The sequence below is a fragment of the Caenorhabditis elegans genome, chromosome V (genome assembly GCF_000002985.6).
Source record: "Caenorhabditis elegans chromosome V".
In the NCBI taxonomy this organism is placed as follows: domain Eukaryota; kingdom Metazoa; phylum Nematoda; class Chromadorea; order Rhabditida; family Rhabditidae; genus Caenorhabditis; species Caenorhabditis elegans.
Genome location: NC_003283.11, coordinates 18,437,410 through 18,461,627, shown reverse-complemented (window position 1 = coordinate 18,461,627; position 24,218 = coordinate 18,437,410). Strand labels below are relative to the sequence as shown.

General features: G+C 41.4%; 5 protein-coding genes and 2 pseudogenes across 7 annotated transcripts; 2 read left to right on the top strand and 5 right to left on the bottom strand.

Moving 5' to 3' along the window:
- The first annotated feature begins 377 nt into the window (after positions 1 to 377).
- Positions 378 to 3,387, top strand: ZK228.3 (YitH/HolE acetyltransferase (GNAT) domain-containing protein). Its single transcript, NM_075213.6, has 6 exons — positions 378 to 553; positions 909 to 1,091; positions 1,282 to 1,415; positions 1,652 to 1,765; positions 2,523 to 2,728; positions 3,179 to 3,387. Exons 1-6 carry the CDS (start codon positions 397 to 399, stop codon positions 3,312 to 3,314), a joined length of 930 nt encoding a protein of 309 aa, NP_507614.1. The 5' UTR covers positions 378 to 396; the 3' UTR covers positions 3,315 to 3,387.
- Positions 3,388 to 4,298: 911 nt separating this feature from the next.
- On the bottom strand, positions 4,299 to 4,754 carry ZK228.10 (DUF4806 domain-containing protein; the record flags this gene model as incomplete). Its single annotated transcript, NM_001029136.3, has 2 exons — positions 4,299 to 4,529; positions 4,680 to 4,754. The coding sequence occupies 2 exons, from the start codon at positions 4,752 to 4,754 to the stop codon at positions 4,299 to 4,301; spliced, it is 306 nt and encodes a 101-aa protein (NP_001024307.1).
- Positions 4,755 to 5,693: 939 nt separating this feature from the next.
- ZK228.11 lies at positions 5,694 to 6,273 on the bottom strand (annotated as a pseudogene). Its single transcript has 2 exons — positions 5,798 to 6,273; positions 5,694 to 5,738 (listed from the first exon to the last, which is right to left on the bottom strand). Coding segments are annotated over exons 1-2 (521 nt in total).
- Positions 6,274 to 14,608: 8,335 nt separating this feature from the next.
- On the bottom strand, positions 14,609 to 17,210 carry ZK228.1 (Reverse transcriptase domain-containing protein; the record flags this gene model as incomplete). The annotated part of the gene is made up of 5 exons (NM_075211.2): positions 14,609 to 15,101; positions 15,154 to 15,668; positions 15,753 to 15,800; positions 15,960 to 16,133; positions 16,176 to 17,210. The coding sequence occupies 5 exons, from the start codon at positions 17,208 to 17,210 to the stop codon at positions 14,609 to 14,611; spliced, it is 2,265 nt and encodes a 754-aa protein (NP_507612.2).
- Positions 17,211 to 20,002: 2,792 nt separating this feature from the next.
- On the bottom strand, positions 20,003 to 21,859 carry ZK262.9 (Nanos-type domain-containing protein). Its single transcript, NM_001365314.2, has 4 exons — positions 21,410 to 21,859; positions 20,913 to 21,349; positions 20,477 to 20,845; positions 20,003 to 20,380 (listed from the first exon to the last, which is right to left on the bottom strand). The coding sequence occupies exons 2-4, from the start codon at positions 21,048 to 21,050 to the stop codon at positions 20,288 to 20,290; spliced, it is 600 nt and encodes a 199-aa protein (NP_001352244.1). The 5' UTR covers positions 21,051 to 21,349; positions 21,410 to 21,859; the 3' UTR covers positions 20,003 to 20,287.
- Positions 21,433 to 23,247, bottom strand: ZK262.8 (uncharacterized protein; the record flags this gene model as incomplete). Its single annotated transcript, NM_075208.2, has 4 exons — positions 21,433 to 21,857; positions 21,910 to 22,077; positions 22,287 to 22,434; positions 23,155 to 23,247. 4 exons carry the CDS (start codon positions 23,245 to 23,247, stop codon positions 21,433 to 21,435), a joined length of 834 nt encoding a protein of 277 aa, NP_507609.2.
- A 455-nt stretch (positions 23,248 to 23,702) lies between these two features.
- ZK262.15 lies at positions 23,703 to 23,945 on the top strand (annotated as a pseudogene). Its single transcript has one exon. A coding segment is annotated over exon 1 (243 nt).
- The last annotated feature ends 273 nt before the right edge of the window (positions 23,946 to 24,218 follow it).

Sequence of the window (24,218 nt, the reverse complement as noted above, 5' to 3'; positions counted from 1 at the left end):
CAAAATATCATCACTGAATCTTTGCACTTTTTTCCCGCAATTTTTTTTTACTTTTTCTATGTTTCTTCTGTCTATAGCATTTTTTATCAGTTGGTCAAAGGTCACCGATCACATAAAATCTTATCATTGTATTAGATCTTTTCGATGATTTTTTTTTTCTGATTGTGAGACTGATAAGGGCAAATTGAGTCTAATGATCACTTTTTTGTAGTTTTCAACGATTTTTATTTGTTTTTTCATTTATTTTGAAATTTTAAATTTTTTGCAAAAATTAGAATACAAATTTTTGAATTTTTCGAAAATAAAAAAAAATTGAAAATTTTCTAACATCTTTTTTTCGTTTTTTTTTCTCATATTTCGTATCACTTTTTATAATATTTCAGAATTTTCACCACAATGGAATTAGTAATAAACCCACCGCAACAAGTTTTCGACCAACTTATCAACTTATCTGGGGAGCTCAATGGCTGGGCTCATCAACCATATGATTATCGATTTTATTCGGAAAATTTTGATGAATATTGGTTTATTGCAGTTGTTGATAAGGAGAAAAGTGAGTTTAAAAACATAACAAATTTTAAAAAATTTAAAAAAATTGGAAATTTTTTATTTCTCGCCATTTTGATTTTCAACTATAAAATTCCAATTCAGCAGGTTTTCCCGGTAATTTTAAGTATAATCATGACGTATTTCTGATAATTTTGAAATTTCGAGAGAGCGCAGAGAAACGAGACACTCTAGCTGTCTGCGCTGGCGCAGTGGCTAACATGAATGGCTACAGTGTAAGGGTCATGGGTTCGACCCCCACTACGGGCAAAATATTTTTTTTCGGTGAGAGTAATAGGATAACACCAATTTTAAACTAGGAAACTGCGGAAAACTTGAAATTTCCCCAAAAATTTTTTCAGAACCCCATGAAAACTTTGTTGCTGGCGGGTGTTTGGCACGGTGGGATGCTGAAAATGAGGCTTCACTCTACTCAATTGGTCTGTATTACTGTAAGGAAGAATATCGTGGGAAAGGACACGGATTGCCGGTTTTCAAGGCGATGATGGGTATTGTGGGGGACGGAAATTGCGTTCTGACAGCTGGTGGGTCAATTTTAGCTATTTAATTGAAAATTTTAAATCAAAAAATTGAGACGGTCACAATGAGTATAATTTTGTTAATTTTTGGAAAAAAAATCTTGATATTTTTTTTTTTTTTTTTTTTCGAATTTTTTAAAACTTTTCTAATTTTCTGATTTTCACAGTTTCCTCTTACATTCATATAGATTTTCAGCAGTGGACATGTCTGAAAAGTACGCCACCACTTTTGGATTCAAGGAAATGCTCCCGTTTTGGCATATGGAAGCAGAAATTGAGCCGGGAAAAATGAGAATTTCAGCGGATTTGACGGAGAAATATGTTACAAAGGTATGAAAATTGAGTAAGAACGTAATTGTTTGGGTAATTAAAAAACCAAAAAATTGAAAAAAAAGTTTTAAAAATTTGGAAAAATTTTTTCAAAAAAATTTTCATTTAATTTTTTTCTTTAATTTTTCGAATTTTCAAAATTGTCATCACAGTTATACTCAAACTGATCAGAAAAATCTGCTCAATTCAAATTTTAACCCAATAGGGCTCTAATTCTAAAATTAACAAGTTTTCAGGACTGGAAAGAGGTGGGTGAAGCTCAGCTAGAAGCCTATGACCTAACAATTTGCACCCGAAATCGCAAGAAACTCATGAGAAACTGGTTTCAACAGGATCAGGTTTATACTAGAGTGAGTTTCGGGCAGAAAATATTTAAAATGAATCTGGAAAAAATGAGCCCCAGAATTTGTTGAATTTTCGGAAAAAAATCCAAAAAAATTTTAAGGAAATTTTTTTGTTATCTTCAAAAATTCATAACTTCCTTTGAAATATAGCAATTAAGCTAATTTTTAATACAGTTTGCAAAACATACATTAATTAACATTAGTCTAAAAAAATATTAGTAAAACCATCAAAAACTACAGTACCCCAAGACTTTTCCTGGCGGGACTTCAAAATTTTTTAGAAAAATTTTATAAATTTTTCCAAAACTCTTTTTTTTCAAAAACTATAACATTGTTATATATTATTATTATTTCAAAAACTATAACATTGCTCAAAATACAATCTATAAGCTAAATTGACATACAAATTGTACAAAATACATTTCTAAACTAAATTCAAAAACATTTTGAAACAAATCATGAAAAATTACAGTACCCCAAGACTTTTCCTGGCGGGACTCTAAAAATTTTTTTTTTTTAATTTTTTTTTTTTTTTTTTTTAAGTTTTAGAATTTTTTCCAAAATTTCAAATTTTATAACATTGTTAAAATGCAATATATAAGCGTATTTTACATTCAAAATGTACAAAATACATTTCTAAACTAAATCCATAAAAATTTTGAAAAAAATTATCAAAAACTACTGTACCCCAAAACTTTTCCTGGCGAGACCCCCAAAAACCGAAAAACTTCCGAAATTTTCAAAATTTCAAAACTTCTTCCAGATCGCATTTGACAGCAACCAGAAAATTGTGGGTTACTGTACTATCCGAGTGGTCAACCTAAACCGGCTTTGCGCTGCACCGTTTTATGCTGAAAATGTGGAAGTTGCGGAGGTTTTAATGGCGGATATGATGAAAAGTATTCCGGATTTTGCAAGTTTTGAGAAGTTGATTTTCTGGTACCCGGATGTTAATAAAGATGTGGAGAGGTATGTTGGGAGATAAATGTTTGATAAGAAATTGTTAAATTTGCTTGAAAAATCAAGTTTTTTGAAAAAATTTCAAAAATGTCGCAAATTTTTTTTTCAAAAACATTCAAAAATATACTCAATCAATTTGTCTTAATTTTCTGATTTTGAAAAATATATTCAACATGGGTCCCACCGCAATATTCGCTGAGATACGGTGGTTTTTGCGCCCAACTGAAAAAGAGAGAGGACGCAGACAACGAGAGTGTCTCGTTTCTCTGGGCTCTCCAAAATTTCAAAGTTATCAGAAACATGTCATGATTATCCTTAAATTGACCGGGAGGGCATGCTGAATTTGAAAAATTACGTTAAAAAAGGCCGAGTCCAACATTTTTTGAAAAATTAAAATAAATTAAAATAAAAAAATTATTTAAAAAAATAAAAAAATTTTTAAATAAAAAAAACTTTTAGATTGCTCCAAAAGTTGCTCCCAAGTGATGGATATCATATAAAAAAAGATTTCCGTACCCAATTTACGAAAAATGTGATCAAAGCCCGAGATGGGGTGGTGTACTCCGTTGCCTGTTCTACACATCAATTTGTTTGAAATTTTTGGTTAATTTTGTATTTTTTTCAAATTTTTTAAATTGTATTTTTAAAGTTTGGAGTAAAACTTTTTTTTTGAATTTTTTTTTCGTTTTTCTATTAGAAAAAATCAAAAACCTGCCATTTTCAGATTTATGCCGATTTACTGATAGTGATATATTCTTTAATTTTAATTTTGCCGGCTACTCGAGTTTTGAGAAAAAGTATTATATTAAAAAAAAAAAATCGAAATTCCGTCACTTTTTTCTATTCAAAAATTCAAAAAAAAAAATAATTTCCTAAACATTTAATTGTCAAAAATAATCAATTTACGATATTCTTCAAAAATAAATTTGTTTTTAAAAATTTTGAAAATCCGAAAATTTTCGATAATTTTTTTCCAAAAAATCAAAAATTTTTAAAATTTTTTTTAAAACTTTTATTGTTTTCATTTAAACCGAAATTGTCTCCTGATTCCAAAAATATACATATCATAGTACCTGGATCAAAAAACACAGAGTTACGGGCGTTTTTACACCCACCGCATAGAGAGAGAGAGAGGGCGCAGAAAGCGAGAGTGTCTCGTTTCTCTGCGCTCTCTCTTTGTCGAAATTTCAAAGTTATCAGAAATATGCCATGATTATATTTATTTTGAACGGCACATGAAAATAAATCCAAATTATCTAAAAAGAATTGGAAAACTTTACAAAGAAAATATTTTGGTACAAATTTCCAAATTTTCAACAAAAAATTTATTTTCAAAAACTATGATTTGTTCCAAATTTTATAAATACACGTTATCGGAACGGAAACTTAATGTTACACAAAATATTAATCAAATTCCGCAGAATTCGGAACATTCGGTCAGAAGTAGACGTCGTAGCCAAACTCAATTACCCAAGTAATCTGCACCTACAAAAAATGCTCATTTTCCCGAAAAAAGAGCACATAACCTATGTATCTCAACTGGGCTCACCATTATATTCCAAAAATTGGCGGCGTTTTTTCAATAATTATCAATTTGCTCTTTATATTTATTGCTCATGACGATAAGCATGTGCATTTTTTTCGTCCGGACGTCCGCCAACTTTTTTTGCAATTTTTTGATCTCCGCTTGATGGCCGGCAATCATTTTCAAAACAAGTGATTCATATTCGTCTAATGATAAGTCGAGAGAATCGAGATTCAATTCAGCCACTTGTGAAATGTTAACAGAACAATTGGAAAATAAATAAGCCTGAAATATACAAAATTAAAATTTGGAAGGTGTCAGTACTCATTTAATCATGAGCAATAATAGAGTTAAATTTCAGAAACATAACTCTTCTGGCGAACTATTTTTAATATAATTTTCTCGGAAATTCAATAAATATTTTAAATCACCCACTTTTCGATTGTCGATGGCGTTATTGTTGAAGAAGTTTGAAACACTACGACAATCTGTATAAGCTTCGAGCTCCATTTCAAGCAAATAGACGAAAAGTGAATCAAACTGCTAATGCACACGATTTTATAGATGTTTATTGTGCTCAAAATTAGCTGTGAGCACGCTAAGCAAACACACACACACAAAAGTTTATTCCTCAGAAAAAACGTGTTATCATATCAACCATGTTGAATAGGAATGTGACTTTAATTTTAAACCTTCAAGTATATTTTTATGTGCAAAAATCAATTCAACACTATGGATAGTATTTCGAAATATGTTTTCCTCGTGACTCATTATCAAAGAACACTAACCATGTCGACAGTTGGATAGGAATGTTACAGTAATGTTCAAATTTTCAATTTTCTTCCTTTCTTTTCTTTGAAGTATATATTTCATGCTCGGAATAAAAATTGTCAACGGGTAGAAGAGGAGAATGGTGCAGTGATCCTATAAACCATAAAATACATGGGGAGAAAGTCTAAGGAGTTGAAGAATTCTCATATTTTGGATAGATTTGTTGGCTTTAGCAAGACGATCTTCATAAGATTAGTAATTAACGTTGCATTGTCGAAAAACACGTCCTGAGTCGATGTGGAGAGGTTTTCTAGTATCATAGTATACTGTACAACTTTAGATACTGTAAAACTTGAAATAAAGCTTGCATTTTGTTGTTCGGAACGCTGTGAGTAATTGCCTACATTTAAGTACAGCTGCATTAAAAATGTAAGCCATGTGAATTGGGAATGGTAAGTTGTCACCGACAATAATTCTAAGGACCTTTATCGAGTTCTTTTTAATAATATTGATTCCGATTGCAGTTGTGATTTTTGTATCGTCGTAAAAATCGATTGCTTGGTAAGAAATAACTCAAACTTATTAACAAGTGATTTATTGTTCAAAACGATATAAAACAGTCAGAAAGAAAATTGAATAGTTATTTCCAGATGTTGAGAATTAGAGTCTTGCAAGGCGTTAACGATTGTAATATTGGATAGCCGGCTGAGTGGATGCTTCTTGCTTAAAGGTTTGTATATAGAGTGTGACCACGTAACATGTCATTATTTAAAAAGACAAACCCGATCCATGATTGCGTTGTTCGGAATGGCTGGCGTCACTGACATTGGTGCGTTGAAAAAGGCCCGGAAGAACCCCGTTGCGTCTATTGGCGTGTTAATAACCGCGCCGGGAAAATTGAACTGTAATTAGCAATTAATTCAGATTGGTGAAGTGCCATTTTTTGTAAGTGATTGTTAAAACTCCCCGTCCTATTGTCGTTTCCATTATTGCAGTGTATCGTTCCGTAATTGTTGTGAGCATATTCAGAACTTCTCGACTTTGTTGCCTCCCTGTTGCTACTATTATCTTCGCGGTGATATATATTCGTATCACCATCCTCTCGGTTGTTGCAATTATCTTTTCGGTTCAGGGTTTTTAAATTGGTATTTGTATTGTCGCAATTATCTTTGTGGTTGTCGGTTTTCACCTCGAAACGCCCGGGCTGTTGACAGCTCAGATTAGTGCGCTGGGGAAACACCTCTGACGTCAAATACATTAAGCGTCTAGAGAGATACTGGCGGTTGAAGGAGGGGGCCAGGGATAATTATACGAAAAGGGGGGAGCTGCGCCTTTAAGGGCGCGGCGAGACCAATTGGAGGGAATTCAAATGAGGAAGCGTACTGGAGACGAGTTAACGGGGGAAACGCGGGTGAATGGAATTGTATTAGAGGTTTTGAGGTATGGCGATCATGATAGAGTCATGGAGACATCCTCAAAAGGTCACTAATTTGAGAGATGGGATGGGAACCCAGCCCATCTCACAACACTCCGGGGTTGAAAGTAGTCAGCAGCTTCTGCTTCCTGACTGACTACTGCTTCATCATACTCTTCGTTCGGTAAGTCTAAGTCGATGTTTTCGAGAAAATCGTTTCCTCGCCGATAGTCTCGAGTCCCTCCAGTCGCTTCTTCGGAATTGAATTTGGATTTGGTATTGTGGGGATATTTAAATTTTGGGTATTTAGGTCATCGGTATTCTCAGACGTTTCAGCAAGGTTAGGGAGTGTCGATCGAGGAAACAGCTCAGGAGAGTAATGTGCATTACGAGGATCAAAGAGGGCAGCTGCAGGCTTTGGCAGTGAGGTAGTCGACGGATGTTGAACGATCTTTCTTGCATCCGTCACTCTCTCTTTATCATCTCCCTGGTTAGTGTTTTCAGGGAAACTGTCGTCATCCGAGGACGCGACTTCGAGAGGAATGAGTTGGCACACAGACCTTTTGTACAACTTCCCTTTGCACCTAACAACTGCCGTACGAATTTCGTCCTCTCTCTTTGACTCGTGCACTTGCACAATTACACCTAGAGGCCATTTATGTCGTCGCACAAGATTTGTGTTCACCAGCACTACCTGTCCTACTCTTGGTGTAAGAGTGGAACACTTTACATTTTTGTGATAGCTAGCTCTCAGATTGATCAAATAGCCTAGTGACCAGTACTTCCACAGTATTTCAAGGGATTCTTCGAGACGAGCAAGATGAGCGCGGACTCTTTGTTCAGGACCTCCGTTTTGCGCGGATGGTGTGAACTCAGTAGGTGGCGTCTCAATCATTACTCCAGGGTTCAGGAAGTCACATGGTCTAATGGCAATCATGTCATCTGGGCTTCGGGCGTGCTGAGTAAGGGGGCGGTTGTTGACCATAGCCTGTGCCCCAGAAACGACGTAACTCAACGTGTAGTAGTCGAATTTGTTCGCCTCACATACTTTGTGCATCTGGTGTTTTACCAATCCTACAATTCTTTCGTACATTCCTCCTTGCCATGGAGACAACGTAGTAATGCGAAAAAAGTGGATTGATCTGGCGACCATGAAAGAAGTGAGGGACTCATTACGATCTTCCCACGAAGAGATATCAGTGTTGAGTACAGTTCCACCTAGAATGAATGTCGGAGCATTATCAGAATAAACCATTTGTGGCACGCCAACTTGATGAAAAATAGTCTTTAGCGCCATAATGAATTTTTCCGTACTGCCGTCCGGCACCACTCTTAGTACAACTGCTCTGGTGACAAAACAAGAATATACGAGCACATAGGCTTTACCGAGAGAAACTCCATCATCTTTGAGATATTCAAGCGGACCCAAGTAATCAAGACCAACTCTCTGGAACGGACTGGACGGCTCTGTTCTGCTTTTTGGTAATGTTTTCGAGTGCGGGTAAGGATACGGCAATCCGTGGACCTTCTTGCACGGAACACATTTACTGATTACAGTCTTGGCTACCGAATAGTAATTCGGAATCCAGTATTTGGTTCGCAGAGCTGCCCTAGCGTATTGTTCTGTTCATTGATTTCGTGAGTTTCTCGCATGATTAGCTCAGCGAGTGGATGTTTCGGGTGAATTAGGATCGGTTCGTTCGCTTCTGCAGGCAGAGCTGGCGACCTTGCCTGTTTCACAACACGATATAGGCCGTCTGATGCTACGTAATATTTCAAGCTTGGCGGAAAGATCAAGCCGAGCTCTTCGCACTCTTGGTAGTGTTCGCGGATGATGAAATGTCTCGCTACCCTTCTCTTCTCTAGAAGATTGGGCGCTGCATTGAATCTCCGTAACACTCCGGTGTCTGATGCTCTGACTGGGATAGTTTTGCTGATGAACGTGAGAATCCGATAAACAATTAACATTAATTTGCGTAGAGAGTTGGTGTACTTAAATGGAACTATTGATTCAAAACTGGAAGGTAATTTGAGAATATGCAAAACCGTAGCGGTCGCGGATGGCTTTTTAGCTTTTTCCATCAGTGGCTTCTTCAGTTTTTTCGTCGACGGATCGATCATTTCTGAATAAACCAAGTCTGCGAATTCAACTGGACAAGTCACCGTGTCTTCGATTTTGCAAGGCCAATCTTCCGGGTCCTTCTGAAGGAACTCCGGTCCGTTGAACCACAATTTACTGGCCTGGAGATCAGACGTGCTCATTCCCCTTGTCGCAAGGTCTGCGGGATTGTCAGAAGTTGGACAGTGATGGATCGTGGTATCGATGCCGCATTCTCTCATACGGGTCTCGTTGAGATGAATTTGGTCAATTCGATTTGCAACCCAAACACGTGTGTTCTTTTTAGACAAAATCCAGTACAAGGCGCACGAGCTATCAGTAAATAGGCGGATTTTTGAAACTTTACAACGGAGCTCCGACATTATAGTCGAGGCCAGATTTGAACCAATCTCAATTCCTAACAGTTCTAATTTCGGAATAGTCCATTTGTCATCTTTTGATGGCTTGATCTTATTTTTGCTTGTAAGCAATGTAGTAACTGGCGGTAGTCCTTCGTAAGAGAAGTGAGCATAGACAGCCGCAGCATAAATATCCTGTGAAGCGTCCGAGAAAACCAACAACTGAATCTCTTTGTAATTGAAATCCGTTGTCAGCCTTCGAGGCACTGTCACGGTCGGACTGTTAAACGCGGCTTGAATTGCTCTCCAGTCTCCTATCAGGTGCTCCGGGATTAGATCTTTCCAGTTTACATCGTTGCTCCATAGCTTTTTGATAAGCCTTTTCATCGGGACTTGTATCGGGGATACTTGTCCTAATGGGTCAAAGGTTTCAGCCATCTTAGATGCAACATCTCTTTTAGTGGGGTGAAACAGGTCAACATCGGCGATTTTGATGATATACGTATCTGTCGTTGGACAAGAATCCCACTTATATCCCAGAAACTTAATTTTCGTGTCGGGTGCTCTGTCTTTTGGGTCGATAGCCTCCAACTCTCGAATATTCATCTTCATTTTATTGAAGATTTCTTTCAAACGAGTAATTCTGTTCATAATCAGCGCTGGATCGTCTACTCCGATCAGAATATTGTCGACGTATAAGTTATCTAGAATATCAGCGTTCAACTCATCCGGATTTTGCGCTAGAAAATGTACAATTGCCGAGCCCAATAGATTTGGACTACAGCTCATGCCAAAAGGTAGCCGCACAAATCGTTTAACGCAGATGTTGTCCATCGTAACCGGCTTGTCAATGTCCTTCAGCCAGAGAAATTGAGTCAAGTTCCTGAATTCCGGTTGGACGTGGATCTGATGAAAGGCCTTTTCCAAATCCCCTACGATCATGAATCTTATGAAACGTGAACGTAGAAGAATACCGAAAAGCGGAGTTACCATATTAGCTCCCGCATGTACCACGTCGTTGAGACTCAGTTGACCTGCCGCGTGACTGGATGCGTCGTAGACGACCCGCACTTTGGTGGTATTAGAAGACTCTTTGATCACTGGTCTATGGGGTAACATAAAGGAATACTTGCTCATATCTTTCATGGTCTGAGTCACTGGCTCGATGATGCCTGTCTCTTCTTGAGTTTTGAAAATTTGATGATATTGAGCTAATAAAGTGGGATCTTTTGATGAATTTAGAGCGTTTAGAGTAGCGTGCAGTCTTCTCAAGGCTACCCCGTAATTGTCTTTCAGGCGCACTTCATTCCCGTTCAGTGGGAAGGCAACTTCTAGAATGCCATCAGAGTTGTATCTGAGGGTATTTTCGAATGAGGCCTGTAGATCTTTCGCGGATGATTTTTTGGAAGAATCGGGTGAAGATGGTTCTTCAATTCCGATGTTCTCTAATCTCCACTGTTGTTCTACTTGAAGAGTCAACGCTGAATTCCAATCTTCGGGTGCTTGATGATCGAGTAAAGTCGTAACATGCATTAGAGTTCCATCATTTCTGATATCCATATAGGTAAGCTGGTTTTGGTAAACCGTGTAATTCGGAACTGGATGAACAATGTATCCTAGATCCGTAATTTCAACGAGCCTCCCAGATGGAAGAATATGTTTCTTAGTATCCTGGTTAGCGTTAAGCCATGCTAGCAGGTCATTACCAAGAACCATATCGATCCTTCTACCGTCAAGTTTAGCGGTTGAAGTGATCTCAGAATGATTGATGTTGTTATTCTCCATGTATGTTCGATCTTCCTCGGAGAAAACTGGCGCTTTGTAAGGGCTTTTTGGCATGTGCTCAATTCCTGCTAGCATTAAGGTGAGCTTTGACTGTGAAGCTCTTTTCCTTAGCTGCAGTTTGAACACGTGAGACATTTGAGTGGTGGCACCGTTAAAACCAGATAGATACACCTTCGTCGTTGCCAGGATTTTCATTTTTAGCTTTTCAGCGCAGTCGTGAGCAAGAAGGGATATCGATGCTCCAGAATCTACAAGAGTCGGGATGCAATCGTTCTCCTTAGTGCGTAGACATAAAAAGGAAAGTCCGTGGTCACGTACCGACTTTTCTGCGATCGCCGCCAGCTGGTATGCTGGTTTTGCTCGGGAAATGGCGGCTGCGAATTGTTCTACATCTGGTTTTGTTGGGACTTGTTGCGGATCTGTTGTTGGAAGGAAAGTGAGAAAAGTGTTACTGTCGGGTGAATGCGCGGGTGGTGTTGGAAGAGAAATCGGACATGATATTTGAGAGGGCGGTTGCAATGCGACCTGGGGAACGGGGTACGATGGTGTTGTCCCCGTGCCTGCCCAGGCCTGCCTATTGCTGGTTGGTTCCCGATTGCCGGCCTTCCCGGCTAGCTCGAAAAACTGCTGAACGGGAGGCGCGTCATCTGGGTAGTTGTTCATGTCTCGATAATACTCTCTTTTTGTGCATCCACCCGTGTGATGCATACCTTGGCAGAGAACACATACCAGCTTGCATTTGCATTTTACAATACCGTGTGTACCCGTGCAAATTGGACATAGCTTGGCATCCCGTAGCGCCTGTCTGAATGCCTTGCTGGAGAGCGTACATCTTATACTGGAGTGTCGTTCTCCGCAAGCTCGACATGGGTTCTTAGGGATTTCGCCTTGAATTGGAAATGTCTTCGGGAGAAGGTTCATGATTGGACCTTTTCCCGGTGCATACCATCCTTCCAACAACTCACCTGAAGAAGTATCATAATACTTGTCTGGATGGTCCGCTGGTTTGTACACAGGGCTATCCGCCAAGTACTTGGACTTCTTCAAGTTTCCTAGATCCTGGTAGGCTTCGGCTACATTGAGAGTAACCTCATACGGGAGCTCGATTCCATGTCCGCTAGTTTCATTTTGGCCGGTGTAGGGGAGATGTTTGAGAGCTAGCACCGATTCTCTTGCTATGTCATCAATGCATTTGTTGACAAAGTCAAAGATCTCGTGGAACGTGGCGTTTTCTCCTTTCTGACCCCAGTATTGAGTGACTCGAGTACGGATTGCTTGAGGGAGTCGAGACGTGAGAGGCGTAAACGTCCTCTCATCATTCTCTGCAATACCGGTGAGTGTCAACTGATCGGCCAGATTGGAATGTCGTACCACTGCTCTTCTCATCTCCTTTACATCCGACTGTGAGAAACCGACGACGTGGATCTTAGCTAGAAGACTAGTTTTGTTTTCATCTTTCCCGTAAATCGAATTCAGTGATCCGATGGTTTTCTCAATTGCCTCAGCCGGAACACTGCTGTTCGAGATACAGTCGCGTGCTTTGCCCAACAGGTGCGTTTTTAAGATCATAAATTTATTGGTGGGTTTCAGATTTCTGTTTTTCATCACCGACTCGTTAAAATCAGTGAGATATGTTTTCAGATTTGTAGACCCGTCGAATTTGTCTAGATATTTCAAAATGCCTTCGGTTTCCAAAGAACTTGACTTCTTCACCTCGACATATCGAATATTTCTCCGAGTCTTTGGTGGCAGTCCCTCGTCCTCATCGGAACTTTGGTCAGATTGACTATCGTCGACTATTTTTTGGTTGTTTTTTATTTTAGAGACAATTTTTGGTGCTTCCAGTTCTCCCACTCGTTCAGTGAGCCCATTCATCAAGTCGCGACAGGAATGAACTTCTGACTGCAAATGGTTCTGACCTTGAATGATTTTTTCAAGTGCCGACACCATCTGTCTCGACAGAGGATCTCCGACCTGCGCCTGAAGAGGTGCTTCTCCTGGAGTTGGGTGGAAGATTGACTCTGTATGAGTTCCAGCACTTGCATGGATCATCGTGAGATCTCTGTCTCTACGTGTCGGCAAGACTGGCCCAGCATACTCGGTCGTTGTAAGCGTACCTGGTCCCTTAGTCGTGGGGACATCATTCCTGAGAATGGGGGTGTCACGCGGGCCCTGTTCGATCTGCTCACGTTTCCCTTGGACCACCCCCTGGAGCGTTGATGATGTACCATGTAGTTGTTGTTGCTCAGTCGATGCACGAGTACCATTTCCTCGATTTGACGCGGGTGTTGACTGATCTACTTGAGACTCGACGCGGCCCATCATGTACGAGTATCGTAACTCGTCGTGAAGAGTCATCGCGCCATCATCCCATGAAAGCCCCGAACGATTCGAAAGTGGAGTCCCTGCTGGCGAGTTTGAGGCTCCGTGCAGAGTACGGAGGTTGGTTACCGTACGATGTAGACCTGAGCTCCTGTGAGCTTGATCTTCCACCGTCGATTCGACCATCTCCATCTCCGCATCGGCTTCATCTTCGTCAGTCACAGCTCCTGCTTCCGCGTCCGTGGCTTCCAGTGTAGAGACGTCAAACGATGAGATCGGGATGTTTCTCACTCTCATTTCCATCCGCAGCACTTCGATTTCGCGTCTCAGTTGATTCGCAAAGGAAGATGCTTTGGACTTCTCGAGTAGCTCGATAACTTCCTGATAGTATGCTTGCTGATTCGGGTTTTCCGCCATTTCCGGATCGCCAAACTTATCGTCAATGAAGTCGCGCATTCCCTCGAGTGCCCCCAATACGGTCTGAAGCCGAATTAGTAGTGCATCGAGGTAAGTTGCGTCCTCATCGCTGATAAGATGGTGAGGCGGCATGGTCGGGAAGATTTTCATCTTCGCTTCCGATTCAGCTAAGACACGCTTAGCTATCTCAATTTTTTGGTTGATGCGACGTTTCAGAGGTCCTACAAGACGGATCGCGAGAGAAGTAGTTCTCTTTTTCGTCCGACCTGCGGTCACTCTTTCAGTCGCGGTTGATGTTGGGATCCGTGCGTCCTGCCCGGGTGACGGGTGGTCGCTACGGTCCGGGTATATTGGGCCATTGTTCAAGGACGCCATAATTTAAATCGAGGGTAATTGCCCGAGGACAATAATAATCCAGTAACCTTAATTATTAACTATTAGACAATATGAATTGAAAAAAGAGAAAAATAAAGAAGGACCAGGGAAAACTAAAGTCGGAATTTGAGGGAATTTTTGAGGGAATTTTTTGATTTGATTTTGGTTTTTTTTTTTTTTGTTTTTGGTGAAATCCTCTTGGAATTTCTTGGTGGTTGAAACTCTCTTGGAATTTGCAGGTGGTTGAAATTCTCTTGGAATTTCTAGGCGGTTGAAATTCTCTTGGAATTTGCAGGTGGTTGAAATTCTCTTGGGATTTCCAGGTGGTTGAAATTCTCTTGGAATTTCTAGGCGGTTGAAATTCTCTTGGAATTTGCAGGTGGTTGAAATTCTCTTGGGATTTCCAGGTGGTTGAAATTCTCTTGGAATTTCCAGGTGGTTGAAATTCTCTTGGAATTTCCAGGTGGTTGAAATTCTCTTGGAATTTCTAGGCGGTTGAAATTCTCTTGGAATTTCTAGGTGGTGGAATCCGACAGAGCAGGCTTCTCTTTGGAGTCAAGCTCTATCAGGATTATAAGGCCTCGGGCTCCTACGCATTCCGGAATGCATTTGGTGTTGGTGGGCTGGAGCGAGGCGATTTTTTTGTTTTATTGAAAAGTTAAGGTGAGTGCGGATGTTGAGATGAAGCTTTTTTCGCGCGCGTGAGGATTTATTCTAACTTATGAGTGGGTGATCGTATTTCAACGTATTTTTAATAAATTAATTTTTATTGATGGAAACGCAGATGTTGTCATCAGATACGCGGTTGTTGGAAAGGTTCAAATTAATATTCGTAACGGAACATTGCTTCATCCACGTGGCATGGGCATGACTCAACGTGTCTGAGCGTGATCTCATCGTAGACGTGATCCCAACAACCATTCAGCCACGACTCCCATTTCCCCATCGCATACTTCACGAAAAGTCCAAAAGTGGGTAGTACCAAATTGTGACCTCTCGCGGATGATGTGGCCATATGTCTCATACAGGTCGAGAGCTCAATCCTTACGGTAGAGGCTTCTTCGCGGATGCTGAGAACGAGTTTTGTCGCCGCCCGTAAGATCTTCAAGTAGTCCAGTACTTCAACGTACGAACCCTGGTTGACCGTTTCAGGAGGGAGTTGACAAGTTAGCAGATGAATCATCCAACCAATACGAAGACGCACAGCCTGGTTATCCGTGGGAACTGGGATTTCGAGGGCATTTCTCAACTGTCCAATGTCATGTAGTGGAGATTCCCAGATACGAGCTTTGGTTGGTACAAGCTGCGCACTGAGCCTGTAATAAAGATAAATAATCTTCATTACATGGACACGTGGGAAGGGGTCACCTTTCCTCCTCTGCGACTTGTAAGTCTTCATGCAGAGCTCCTTGATTACTTGGGAGTCCAAACCAATAACGATGGTTGTGCCCAACCCGATCAAGACGCCGTGTTGTCTCATCACCAAATGGATGTGGATCAAAGAGGCGAGTAAGCGATTGACGAACTTCTGCTTTTGCCCAGAGGCTCATTGACGGTATATATACGATATCCGATCCATAACGCTCCTTGCGCAGTACAGTTGCACTGAGAAACTCTTCCATTTGAACTATCAGACCTTCTTCGTTCTTCAAGGCTTGTCCGTAAAGGATCAAGTCCTTGGCGTAACGTCGAAGGAGAGCCGCTGACACCTCTGGGCTTACTTCCCACTCCGTACCGGATCTGCCACATAGTATAACTTGTAGCGCCCGCACACGGAGAGTTAAAGCGTTTTTGCCTTCGGGGAGCGGATGTTGTAGGAGTGTTTCAAAGGCTTTGTGCTGGAACGCTGGTCTGGCTGTATCGTTATTAACCGTCAACGGCTCCTGACAATGTATGTAGGCTTCTCCGTTGATTCGGGTTTCTATCATCAGTTCTTGCAGGTCGAGCTACTCCCGTGTGGGATTCACCGGATCCTGTAGAATCAGATCATCGTCACCGTCTTCTTCAGAATCAGCCTGAAATGTGAATTTTTAAAGTATTTAAGTTTTTTTTAAAATAATTATTAAAGGAAAAGAAAAGAAATTTTTGTAATTATTGGGTTTGGATTGGCTCCGAGCTGAAGGAATGACTGTTATGGTATTGAAGGATTATTGCTATGATGTCGTAAGACTCACAACATTTCTCTCGTGAATCTCATTTACAGGCATTTCAAGAGGATCTACATTCTCAACGGGATGGATGGCAATTCCCTCTTCAACAATAACCGCGGGTGGTGGATCAACCTCAACTGGGATGGCAACTGGTTCGTCTGCGATTGCGGCATTCGGAAGAATTCGCTCCATGTGAAGCTAAAAATTTCCGTAATGTCAATCTACTGATTTGCCTATTACCTCTCCAGAGCGATGAAACTCAATGATAACCTCATGCACAGCTTGCAGATACTCAACTTCATGTGGCGGAAATGTTGGGATCGGGTTCACCGCCTGAGAATGGTACTCAGGTGGGACCAGTCCTTTGTAGCGAACAGAACGATGCGGATGATTCGAGTATCTTTGCATAGCTGGTTGTGGAAATTCACCGGCGTCATCATGGTAGAATCCCCATCCATCGATCAACCATCTATCTTCCACCCGTCTTTCAAGAAAGATGTAAGCCTGATCAGTGTATGAACGGTAGCGCAGTGGCTTGTTAATATCATTAGTCAGGTTTCGGATGTGAAGTAGATAGTTTCTTCGATGCTGAGTGACCACGGTGAGTAATTCTTGTTGGCTTTCCGGTGTGAGCCTTCCGAGTCGTGAATCGCACAGTCTAGTAGCAGCTGTGTGACCTCTTTGATCACAAGAGTGGCAAACTGGTCCGGTGCAACCTGTGTGTTTAGCAAAACGGCTGTTGCACTTGCTACAAAATGCTGCATGGTTTATAGCTAAGAACTCCAGTCGACGTTCTCCTTCCAACGCATCTAGGGGGCACCGAATGTAGCTGTGATCCGCCAAAGGCATGCCCAATAAGTGACTTCCACAAACTGAACAGCGATTTGTACGTTCACCCTCCAGATGCTCGTTTTGTGCTCTCGCATGTCGAAGCACGAATCTCGAAAGGTTTTCCACCTCCTCCAGAAATGGCAAGCGTAAGAAGGTTTGTTGGAGATGGGTCGCGGGTGTTGGCATACGATCTATCCAAATGTACAGGGCTAGACCGCCTCGATCCATGACATGTGTGGGTTGATGATCAGGATAGTAACCCCTGACATATTCCGCGAACCGTAGTACAGTCCGCTCATTGAAAGGTGGCTCTTCCCCGAAAAACTCCTTAATGCTGGTGAATTCGCAACGAATGTCTAGAATGCCTGGACGCGGATGTTGTCGTGGCAAATCAACCGGATATCTCTCAACTTCATGTGGTCTATAGTCAGGGTTGTCTTCCATACTCTTCTATAATGATAAACTTAATTACAATTTAGAGAGTTGGAAGGAAACCTGTAGCTATATCACTTACTGTTTGCGGAGCAACTGGAGAAGAAGAAAACACAACCGAAAGAGCCGAAGATATTTTTAAGTATTGATTTAATGCCAGAGATTAGAACTTATATGGACTGAAAAACGTGGCAAGATGAAATTTTTTGATAAGAATTTAAAAAGGTTACGAGAAAATTAAAAAATAAAACGGAAAAATAATTTTTGAGTAATAATTTTTTTTTAAAAACAAATTCTAATTACGTGACCCAACTCTAAGTAGATAATCTCTCACACACAAGCGCATAAAAGTCCTCACTCAGTTTCACACTTTGTTCTGAAGAAAAAAGGGATCAATGACTGGGGTTCTGCAAGGCTGTTTGCCAAAATTTATCTGTATTTCAACTGCTGTTCCTTCTCTCACTCGGGTCACATACAGTGCTGGCCAAAAAGATATCCACTTTTGGTTTTTTGTGTGTAACTTTTTTCTCAAGCATCCATTTGACTTGAATTTTTCCGTGTGCATAAAGCGAAATGTTACGCAAATTTGCGGACCAAACATTACATGATTATCGATTTTTTCTGAATTTTATTTCAATTTTTTGATTTTTTCGTTTTTCCAATTTTCATTATTTTTTTTGAATTATCAATAAAACGCACTCTGTTTGTTGCACTGGATTTGTTTGGTTGATAAATTATTTTTAAGGTATGGTAAAATCTGTTGGGTGTAAAAATCTTTCCTTGGACGTCAAGAAAGCCATTGTAGCTGGCTTCGAACAAGGAATACCCACGAAAATGCTCGCGCTGCAAATTCAACGTTCTCCGTCGACTATTTGGAAAGTAATCAAGAAGTACCAAACTGAGGTGAGTTCGAAAAATATTATTTTTTAATAATAAATGTTTAGAAATCCGTCGCTTTGAGAATCTCGCCCGGCAGGCCTCGAGTGACAACCCATAGGATGGATCGCAACATCCTCCGATCAGCAAGAGAAGATCCGCATAGGACCGCCACGGATATTCAAATGATTATAAGTTCTCCAAATGAACCTGTACCAAGTAAACGAACTGTTCGTCGACGTTTACAGCAAGCAGGACTACACGGACGAAAGCCAGTCAAGAAACCGTTCATCAGTAAGAAAAATCGCATGGCTCGAGTTGCGTGGGCAAAAGCGCATCTTCGTTGGGGACGTCAGGAATGGGCTAAACACATCTGGTCTGACGGAAGCAAGTTCAATTTGTTCGGGAGTGATGGAAATTCCTGGGTACGTCGTCCTGTTGGCTCTAGGTACTCTCCAAAGTATCAATGCCCAACCGTTAAGCATGGAGGTGGGAGCGTCATGGTGTGGGGGTGCTTCACCAGCACTTCCATGGGCCCACTAAGGAGAATCCAAAGCATTATGGATCGTTTTCAATACGAAAACATCTTGGAAACTACAATGCGACCCTGGGCACTTCAAAATGTGGGCCGTGGCTTCGTGTTTCAGCAGGATAACGATCCTAAGCATACTTCTCTTCATGTGCGTTCCTGGTTTCAACGTCGTCGTGTGCATTTGCTCGATTGGCCAAGTCAGTCTCCGCACTTGAATCCAATAGAGCATTTGTGGGAAGAGTTGGAAAGACGTCTTGGAGGTATTCGGGCTTCAAATGCAGATGCCAAATTCAACCAGTTGGAAAACGCTTGGAAAGCTATCCCCATGTCAGTTATTCACAAGCTGATCGACTCGATGCCACGTCGTTGTCAAGCTGTTATTGATGCAAACGGATACGCGACAAAGTATTAAGCATAATTATGTTGTTTTTAAATCCAATTGCTCATATTCCGGTACTTTAATTGTCATTTCCTTGCAACCTCGGTTTTTTCAATATTTCTAGTTTTTCGATTTTTTTGAATTTTTCTGAAGTTTTTTCAAAATCTGTTGAACATTTTTGATGAATATTGTGTTTTTAGATTTTGTGAACACTGTGGTGAAGTTTCAAAACAAAATAACCACTTAGAAAAAAGTTACACACAAAAAACCAAAAGTGGATATCTTTTTGGCCAGCACTGTACCTACAATGTGTGGTAAGGGAAGGAAACGGAAAGAATTGTTCACTAGTTGTATTATGTTCTGTACTGTCTAGAACGGCCGTTTTCTAATGTGACAGTCAGCACGGATGTCTTGTTTAATAGTCGGAGTCATGCTGCCACTGGACTCTAGACAATCGATCACGTGGTATAACCAACTAGTTTCAAATCCTAACCGTAACTTAAAGCGCTCGAGTTCAGCTGTGTCATGCAAAACAAATAATTTTTTGGTTCACATCTCCTCGCGAATCATCCCGGTCAGTTCCGATTCAATCGTCGATGGACTATTAAACTGATCAAAAGGAGCAAGAGGTGCAAAGATCGTAACGGCACAGTGTCCTTGTCACAACCTTCACAACCTCTACAACCTTATTTTTTATTTTTATGTTGATTTAGGATGCACTTCAGTCCAAAGAATGCATGAGAACGAAATTTGGATCTGGAGATTTTTGTTTTAATTTTTTAATATTTAAGTATTTTTAGGTTCTTCCATCTGGCTTTCCTCTAAAGTACTTGTTGATCAAATTTATCGTCAGCAGTCTTACGGGAAAGCTCTGTGGTAGTGGTGGTAACTCGGAACGAAATAGGCTGGATCCTTTCTCCCTCAGACTTTTTAAATGGATAATAATAATTTAATTTTTTAAATAAAGATAATGATTGAGTTAGAGAACTCGTGAATAATAAACGATGAATGGAGAGAAAGGCTATTTGTAACGGTTTTATTGGGGGGAAAGTTTATAGCGATTTTACAGACCCTCCTGCTATGACAGAGGTAATTAGACCGGGGAGAAAGAGTGAAAGACGCGGGTGATTGGTGAGGGTTTTAAGAGATAAACGCAGGTGATGGAACCATTGGGTAGGAAAGGGAAATAAGTAGAACAAATTAAGTTAACAAATTAAAAAATAACAAATTAATAACAAGTAACAACAACATTAAAGAAGATCATTCAACTCGCGGGTGGTAGTAGTGGATTGAAGGTCAGAGCTATTGCTCCGCCTTCTCACTCTTTCCATCTCCTGATACTGCCCAGTCAATCTTATTGCTGGGTGTTCCGGAGGTGGATTGAGCACTCTCCTCCTGTAAAGGAACGTCTAATTTATGAAGCTCGTTCTCTTTTTCCTCACTCTCTCTCTCAACATGTTCTTTTTTCCCCGGAATAAAACTTAAACCCACCTTGTCATCCCTTGTCGCCTTTCTCTTTCTCCTCTTCTTGTGCGGTTGCTCCGGGGCTGCGGGTTCAGCTGAACCGCGGGTGCTGTTTGCTCCATCCTTCTTTCCTTTTTGCGTGTTCTTGAAACGCACTGCGCAGAAGACTTCATTGTGCTCGGCATCGTAGGCGAAATCGGGGCGTGCCAGGCAGTACTTGCAGGTGACATTGAGTCCCGTGCAGCCCTTGTGGTGTCCATCCTCCGAAATCACGTACGACAACAAGCACAAATCGCAATATCCATTTCTTCTTGCACACCTCACGCGTTGAGTCGATTCCTTGTGAGAATTGCATTCGATGGATTCGTGGGTGGTGGTTTTGCAGAAGATGCAAAACTGGAAAGAAGGTGGTTAAATCAGTTGGATGTTTGGGGTTTATGAATCGGAATTAAATTGCACTTACTCTGCCCATTGTCGGGACTTTCGCGGATGATTGAACCGGTTTCTCTTCCTTTTTGAGAGGCACTGGTGGTGCTTTGACGATCGAATTCGCGGGTGTTGGTCGGATAGTCTCCACTGATGCGGCTTTCTCACGATTCATATAGAGCAAGTGAGTCTCAAGTCGCGAACTTGCGCTCGCGACGGCCTTCGCCTGCTCATTGATCGCGGAGAGCTCACATTCGTGCTTCACAGTCGAAGCACGCGTGCCGATCTGATCCTTCCACTACATCTCCTCGAATTTCTCGCGTTCCGCCCTCCAGTGTCTCGTTGCCATATCTTTCTCTTTCCGGTCTACGAGAACCATCTCAAGTGAGCGAAGATACTCAACTGACTCTCGGATGCCCTCCAATGTCGACATCACCAACTCGTTGTTTCTCTCAGACGCGGATGTTGGATCGGCTATAAAGGAAGATTATTGAACTAAATTGGCTTCGAGGCTTTTTTGACTATCAACTATACCTTGATCATTGTCTGGTTCTGGACTATGGGGTGTGTGAATTGGAGATGGAAAAATAATCCATCCAACTTGCCCGGTACTCGTAGCATCTCTTCGTACCTAGCCCTCTCGCCCATCTAACAACATCTTCCCTCATTTTGCTCATCCTCGGGCTCTCCGTTCTCGCCTCCCTACTCGTCTTTGTGAAACCCGTACGCGAGTAGTAGCCGGCTGTGTCGATCGTGAAGATCGAGAGCTCGCGGCCGTACGCGGTCGTGGCTTCAACAATGATCTTGGCGTTCACCAGACCATTGTTTCCAAAGATCGAGTAGGCATGTGCAGAGACGTCGAGGCACGAGTTGCGCGAAACGCGGGTGTTGATGTTGCCGATGGTCACACGATGATCCTCTCCGGCTCTCTTCAGATGGTCCAAGTCCTGGATCAGCGTGGCGTGGCTCCCAGCAATCTTTTCTAAAAGAATTCACAATTAGGGTGGAAGTTCGATGACAAACCAATACTATACCTTCCAGTCGGCTAACCATTCCGCGGATGTTGTCAAGGGCCGCGTTGGTGACAGCTGACTCGTCTCGTGACTCACCCAAGTGGGTGGTCATCGTAGCGAGGCAGCTCTCTACCTTCTGCGTGCTCTCCCCGACTGACACCTGCATAGCGCTCCAGGCTTCCAATAGAGCTGAAATAATGAAATAATTATGTGAATTCTAAATCTTCTATTTTTGTCCGGAGTCCACGTGGTCGGCAAAGGGATAGTGCCATCGTCCTCGATTTCTCGAGTCGTGACTCTTCCTCATTGTCGCACACTATAGACTCCTTTCAAAAATATTGATCCAAATTCAGCACATTATCGCACTTTCCAGCTCGTTTCTTCGAATATTTAATCACCTCCTAGAGTTTCCTCGTTGGCGGTGGTCGCGGATGATGTTGGCAGTGATTGCACGATAGTCTCGGCATCATCCGGCAGGGTTGGCGGCAAAGCTGTGTGCTTTGCCTGCGCCCCGTCCTGGAGAGTCGGTGTATCCTCGCCCACTGCCTGAAACAACACTCGTCTGTATAAATATTTAGAGAAATTTTTTATTAGAATTTTGGAGGCTGGAATGTTTCAACCGTTAAAAGTAAGTATTTGTCGTGACTTCCACCTTCATCTTCCCTTTAGCTCTTGATAGTCATAAGTAGTTTCAATATTCGGTACAGTTCAATCCGGAAAATAAGTAAAGTGAATTTAAATTCTCGTTCAAAAGGGTGATATCAAGGTAATGCTCGAAGTTTCTTTACGCAGGGACTCATTTGGCAGGAAAGTGCCAGCACACAATCCGAGAACCAAACTTCGGCATTTTATTGAAAGGGAAGTGGTGGAAAGATGTTGAACTAAGAATCACGCCCCGCGATTGCGTGTGAATCGCTAGGCTGTGTTCCCGTTTCAACTTTTTCTCGATTTAAGTCATGGCTATAAATTAAAATGCTCGAAATCTCTTTACGCAGGTTCTCATTTGGCAGGAAGGCGATAAAATCGCGATCCGAGAACCAGATTTCGGCAGATTAATTATAGAAGGCGGTTGGAAATATTGAAACTAAGCATCACATCCCGCGATTGCTGTGAATCGCTAGACTGCGTGCTCGTTTCAACTTTCCTTAAGGTAATTGACTAACACGGGCAACTGTGGCACCGGCTGTCAATTATGCGTCATATTTTTAGGTGAAAGTCACTTTTTAAATCGAAATATTTAATAATTTTTCAATAAAAAATGCTTACATTGGTGGGAATCGCGGATGTTGGCATCGGAATCTCAGACGCGGGTGGTGGAGTGCTCGTTTTCGGTTGTCCGGCTGCTTTGTTCGGTACCATGCTGAATAAAACTAATAATTCTATTGAAAATTGAATTTTTTACGAAAAATTACGAAAAGAAACGAAGGAAAATCATCAAAAGGTGTCAGAAAATGAACAAAAACGTAGGCCAATCCCAAAAATTCGAATAATTTTAGGGGAAGTGCCATGTCTAATGTTCACCTTGCACAATCTGTGAGGTTCACCGCGCTGCTACCGTAACCCACGCGCAAATTCAATTTCAACGAATTTTAGTGGTGGTTCAGTGGATTTGGATAGAATTCAGCATGTTTCGAAGGAAAACCGGATTTTTTGAATTTTTTCAGGTCGGAATAATCGACAATCTTCATTTTTGATCGAAATTTGCCGAAATCACCCAAATTTCTTCGGGAAAAACGCAGATTTTCAGCAAATTCGTCGCAAATTCGAATTATCGGATTTTCTCGAGATGAAATCCTTCGTAGAGCATTCTCCAACGTGCGAATGAGATTCGTGCAACTCCTGCGATGTCGATGAGAGCTGGTTGGCTCCGTTGGATGGGAATCAGAGCCGATACAGTCAATCTCCTTCAGCCACGCGTATTTAAATTCCAGATTTTGACTGCTCTACGCTTCTTCTTCTCCACGGATCCAACACAGTCTGTAATTTAGAGTTTTTTAGTGGGGAAATCGTCGAACGGAAAATGCTAGAGCAATTTTCTCAGTTTCGATCAATTTTTAGGTGGTGTTCTACTCGTTTACTGGTAATTTGAGGTCGCTGTCTGGTTTTCTCGTAACATCCGTATCGATCGCCACTTCTGGACGCTCAACCGACATTTGTTGATTGTAACGTCTCTAAAAGTGCGTTTTCGACGCGGATGTTGTCGTTGAGTCACCTTTGGCGCCACAAATTCCAGAAACGAATTTGTATTGATCATTAGGGGAAATTGACAGTGCAATTTCCTCGCTAACGACAATTTTTCCACATTCTCCTCGATCTTCGGATGGAGATTC

Coding starts and splice junctions, on each gene's coding strand:
- ZK228.3 (NM_075213.6), top strand. CDS start 397: ATGGAATTAGTAATAAACCCACCGCAACAAGTTTTCGACCAACTTATC. Junction 1,092..1,281: donor AAATTGCGTTCTGACAGCTG/GTGGGTCAATTT, acceptor ATAGATTTTCAG/CAGTGGACATGTCTGAAAAG. Junction 1,766..2,522: donor AGGATCAGGTTTATACTAGA/GTGAGTTTCGGG, acceptor AACTTCTTCCAG/ATCGCATTTGACAGCAACCA.
- ZK262.9 (NM_001365314.2), bottom strand. CDS start 21,050: ATGAATCGTGAGAAAGCCGCATCAGTGGAGACTATCCGACCAACACCC. Junction 20,846..20,912: donor AAGTCCCGACAATGGGCAGA/GTAAGTGCAATT, acceptor CCTTCTTTCCAG/TTTTGCATCTTCTGCAAAAC. Junction 20,381..20,476: donor AGGCGACAAGGGATGACAAG/GTGGGTTTAAGT, acceptor GTTCCTTTACAG/GAGGAGAGTGCTCAATCCAC.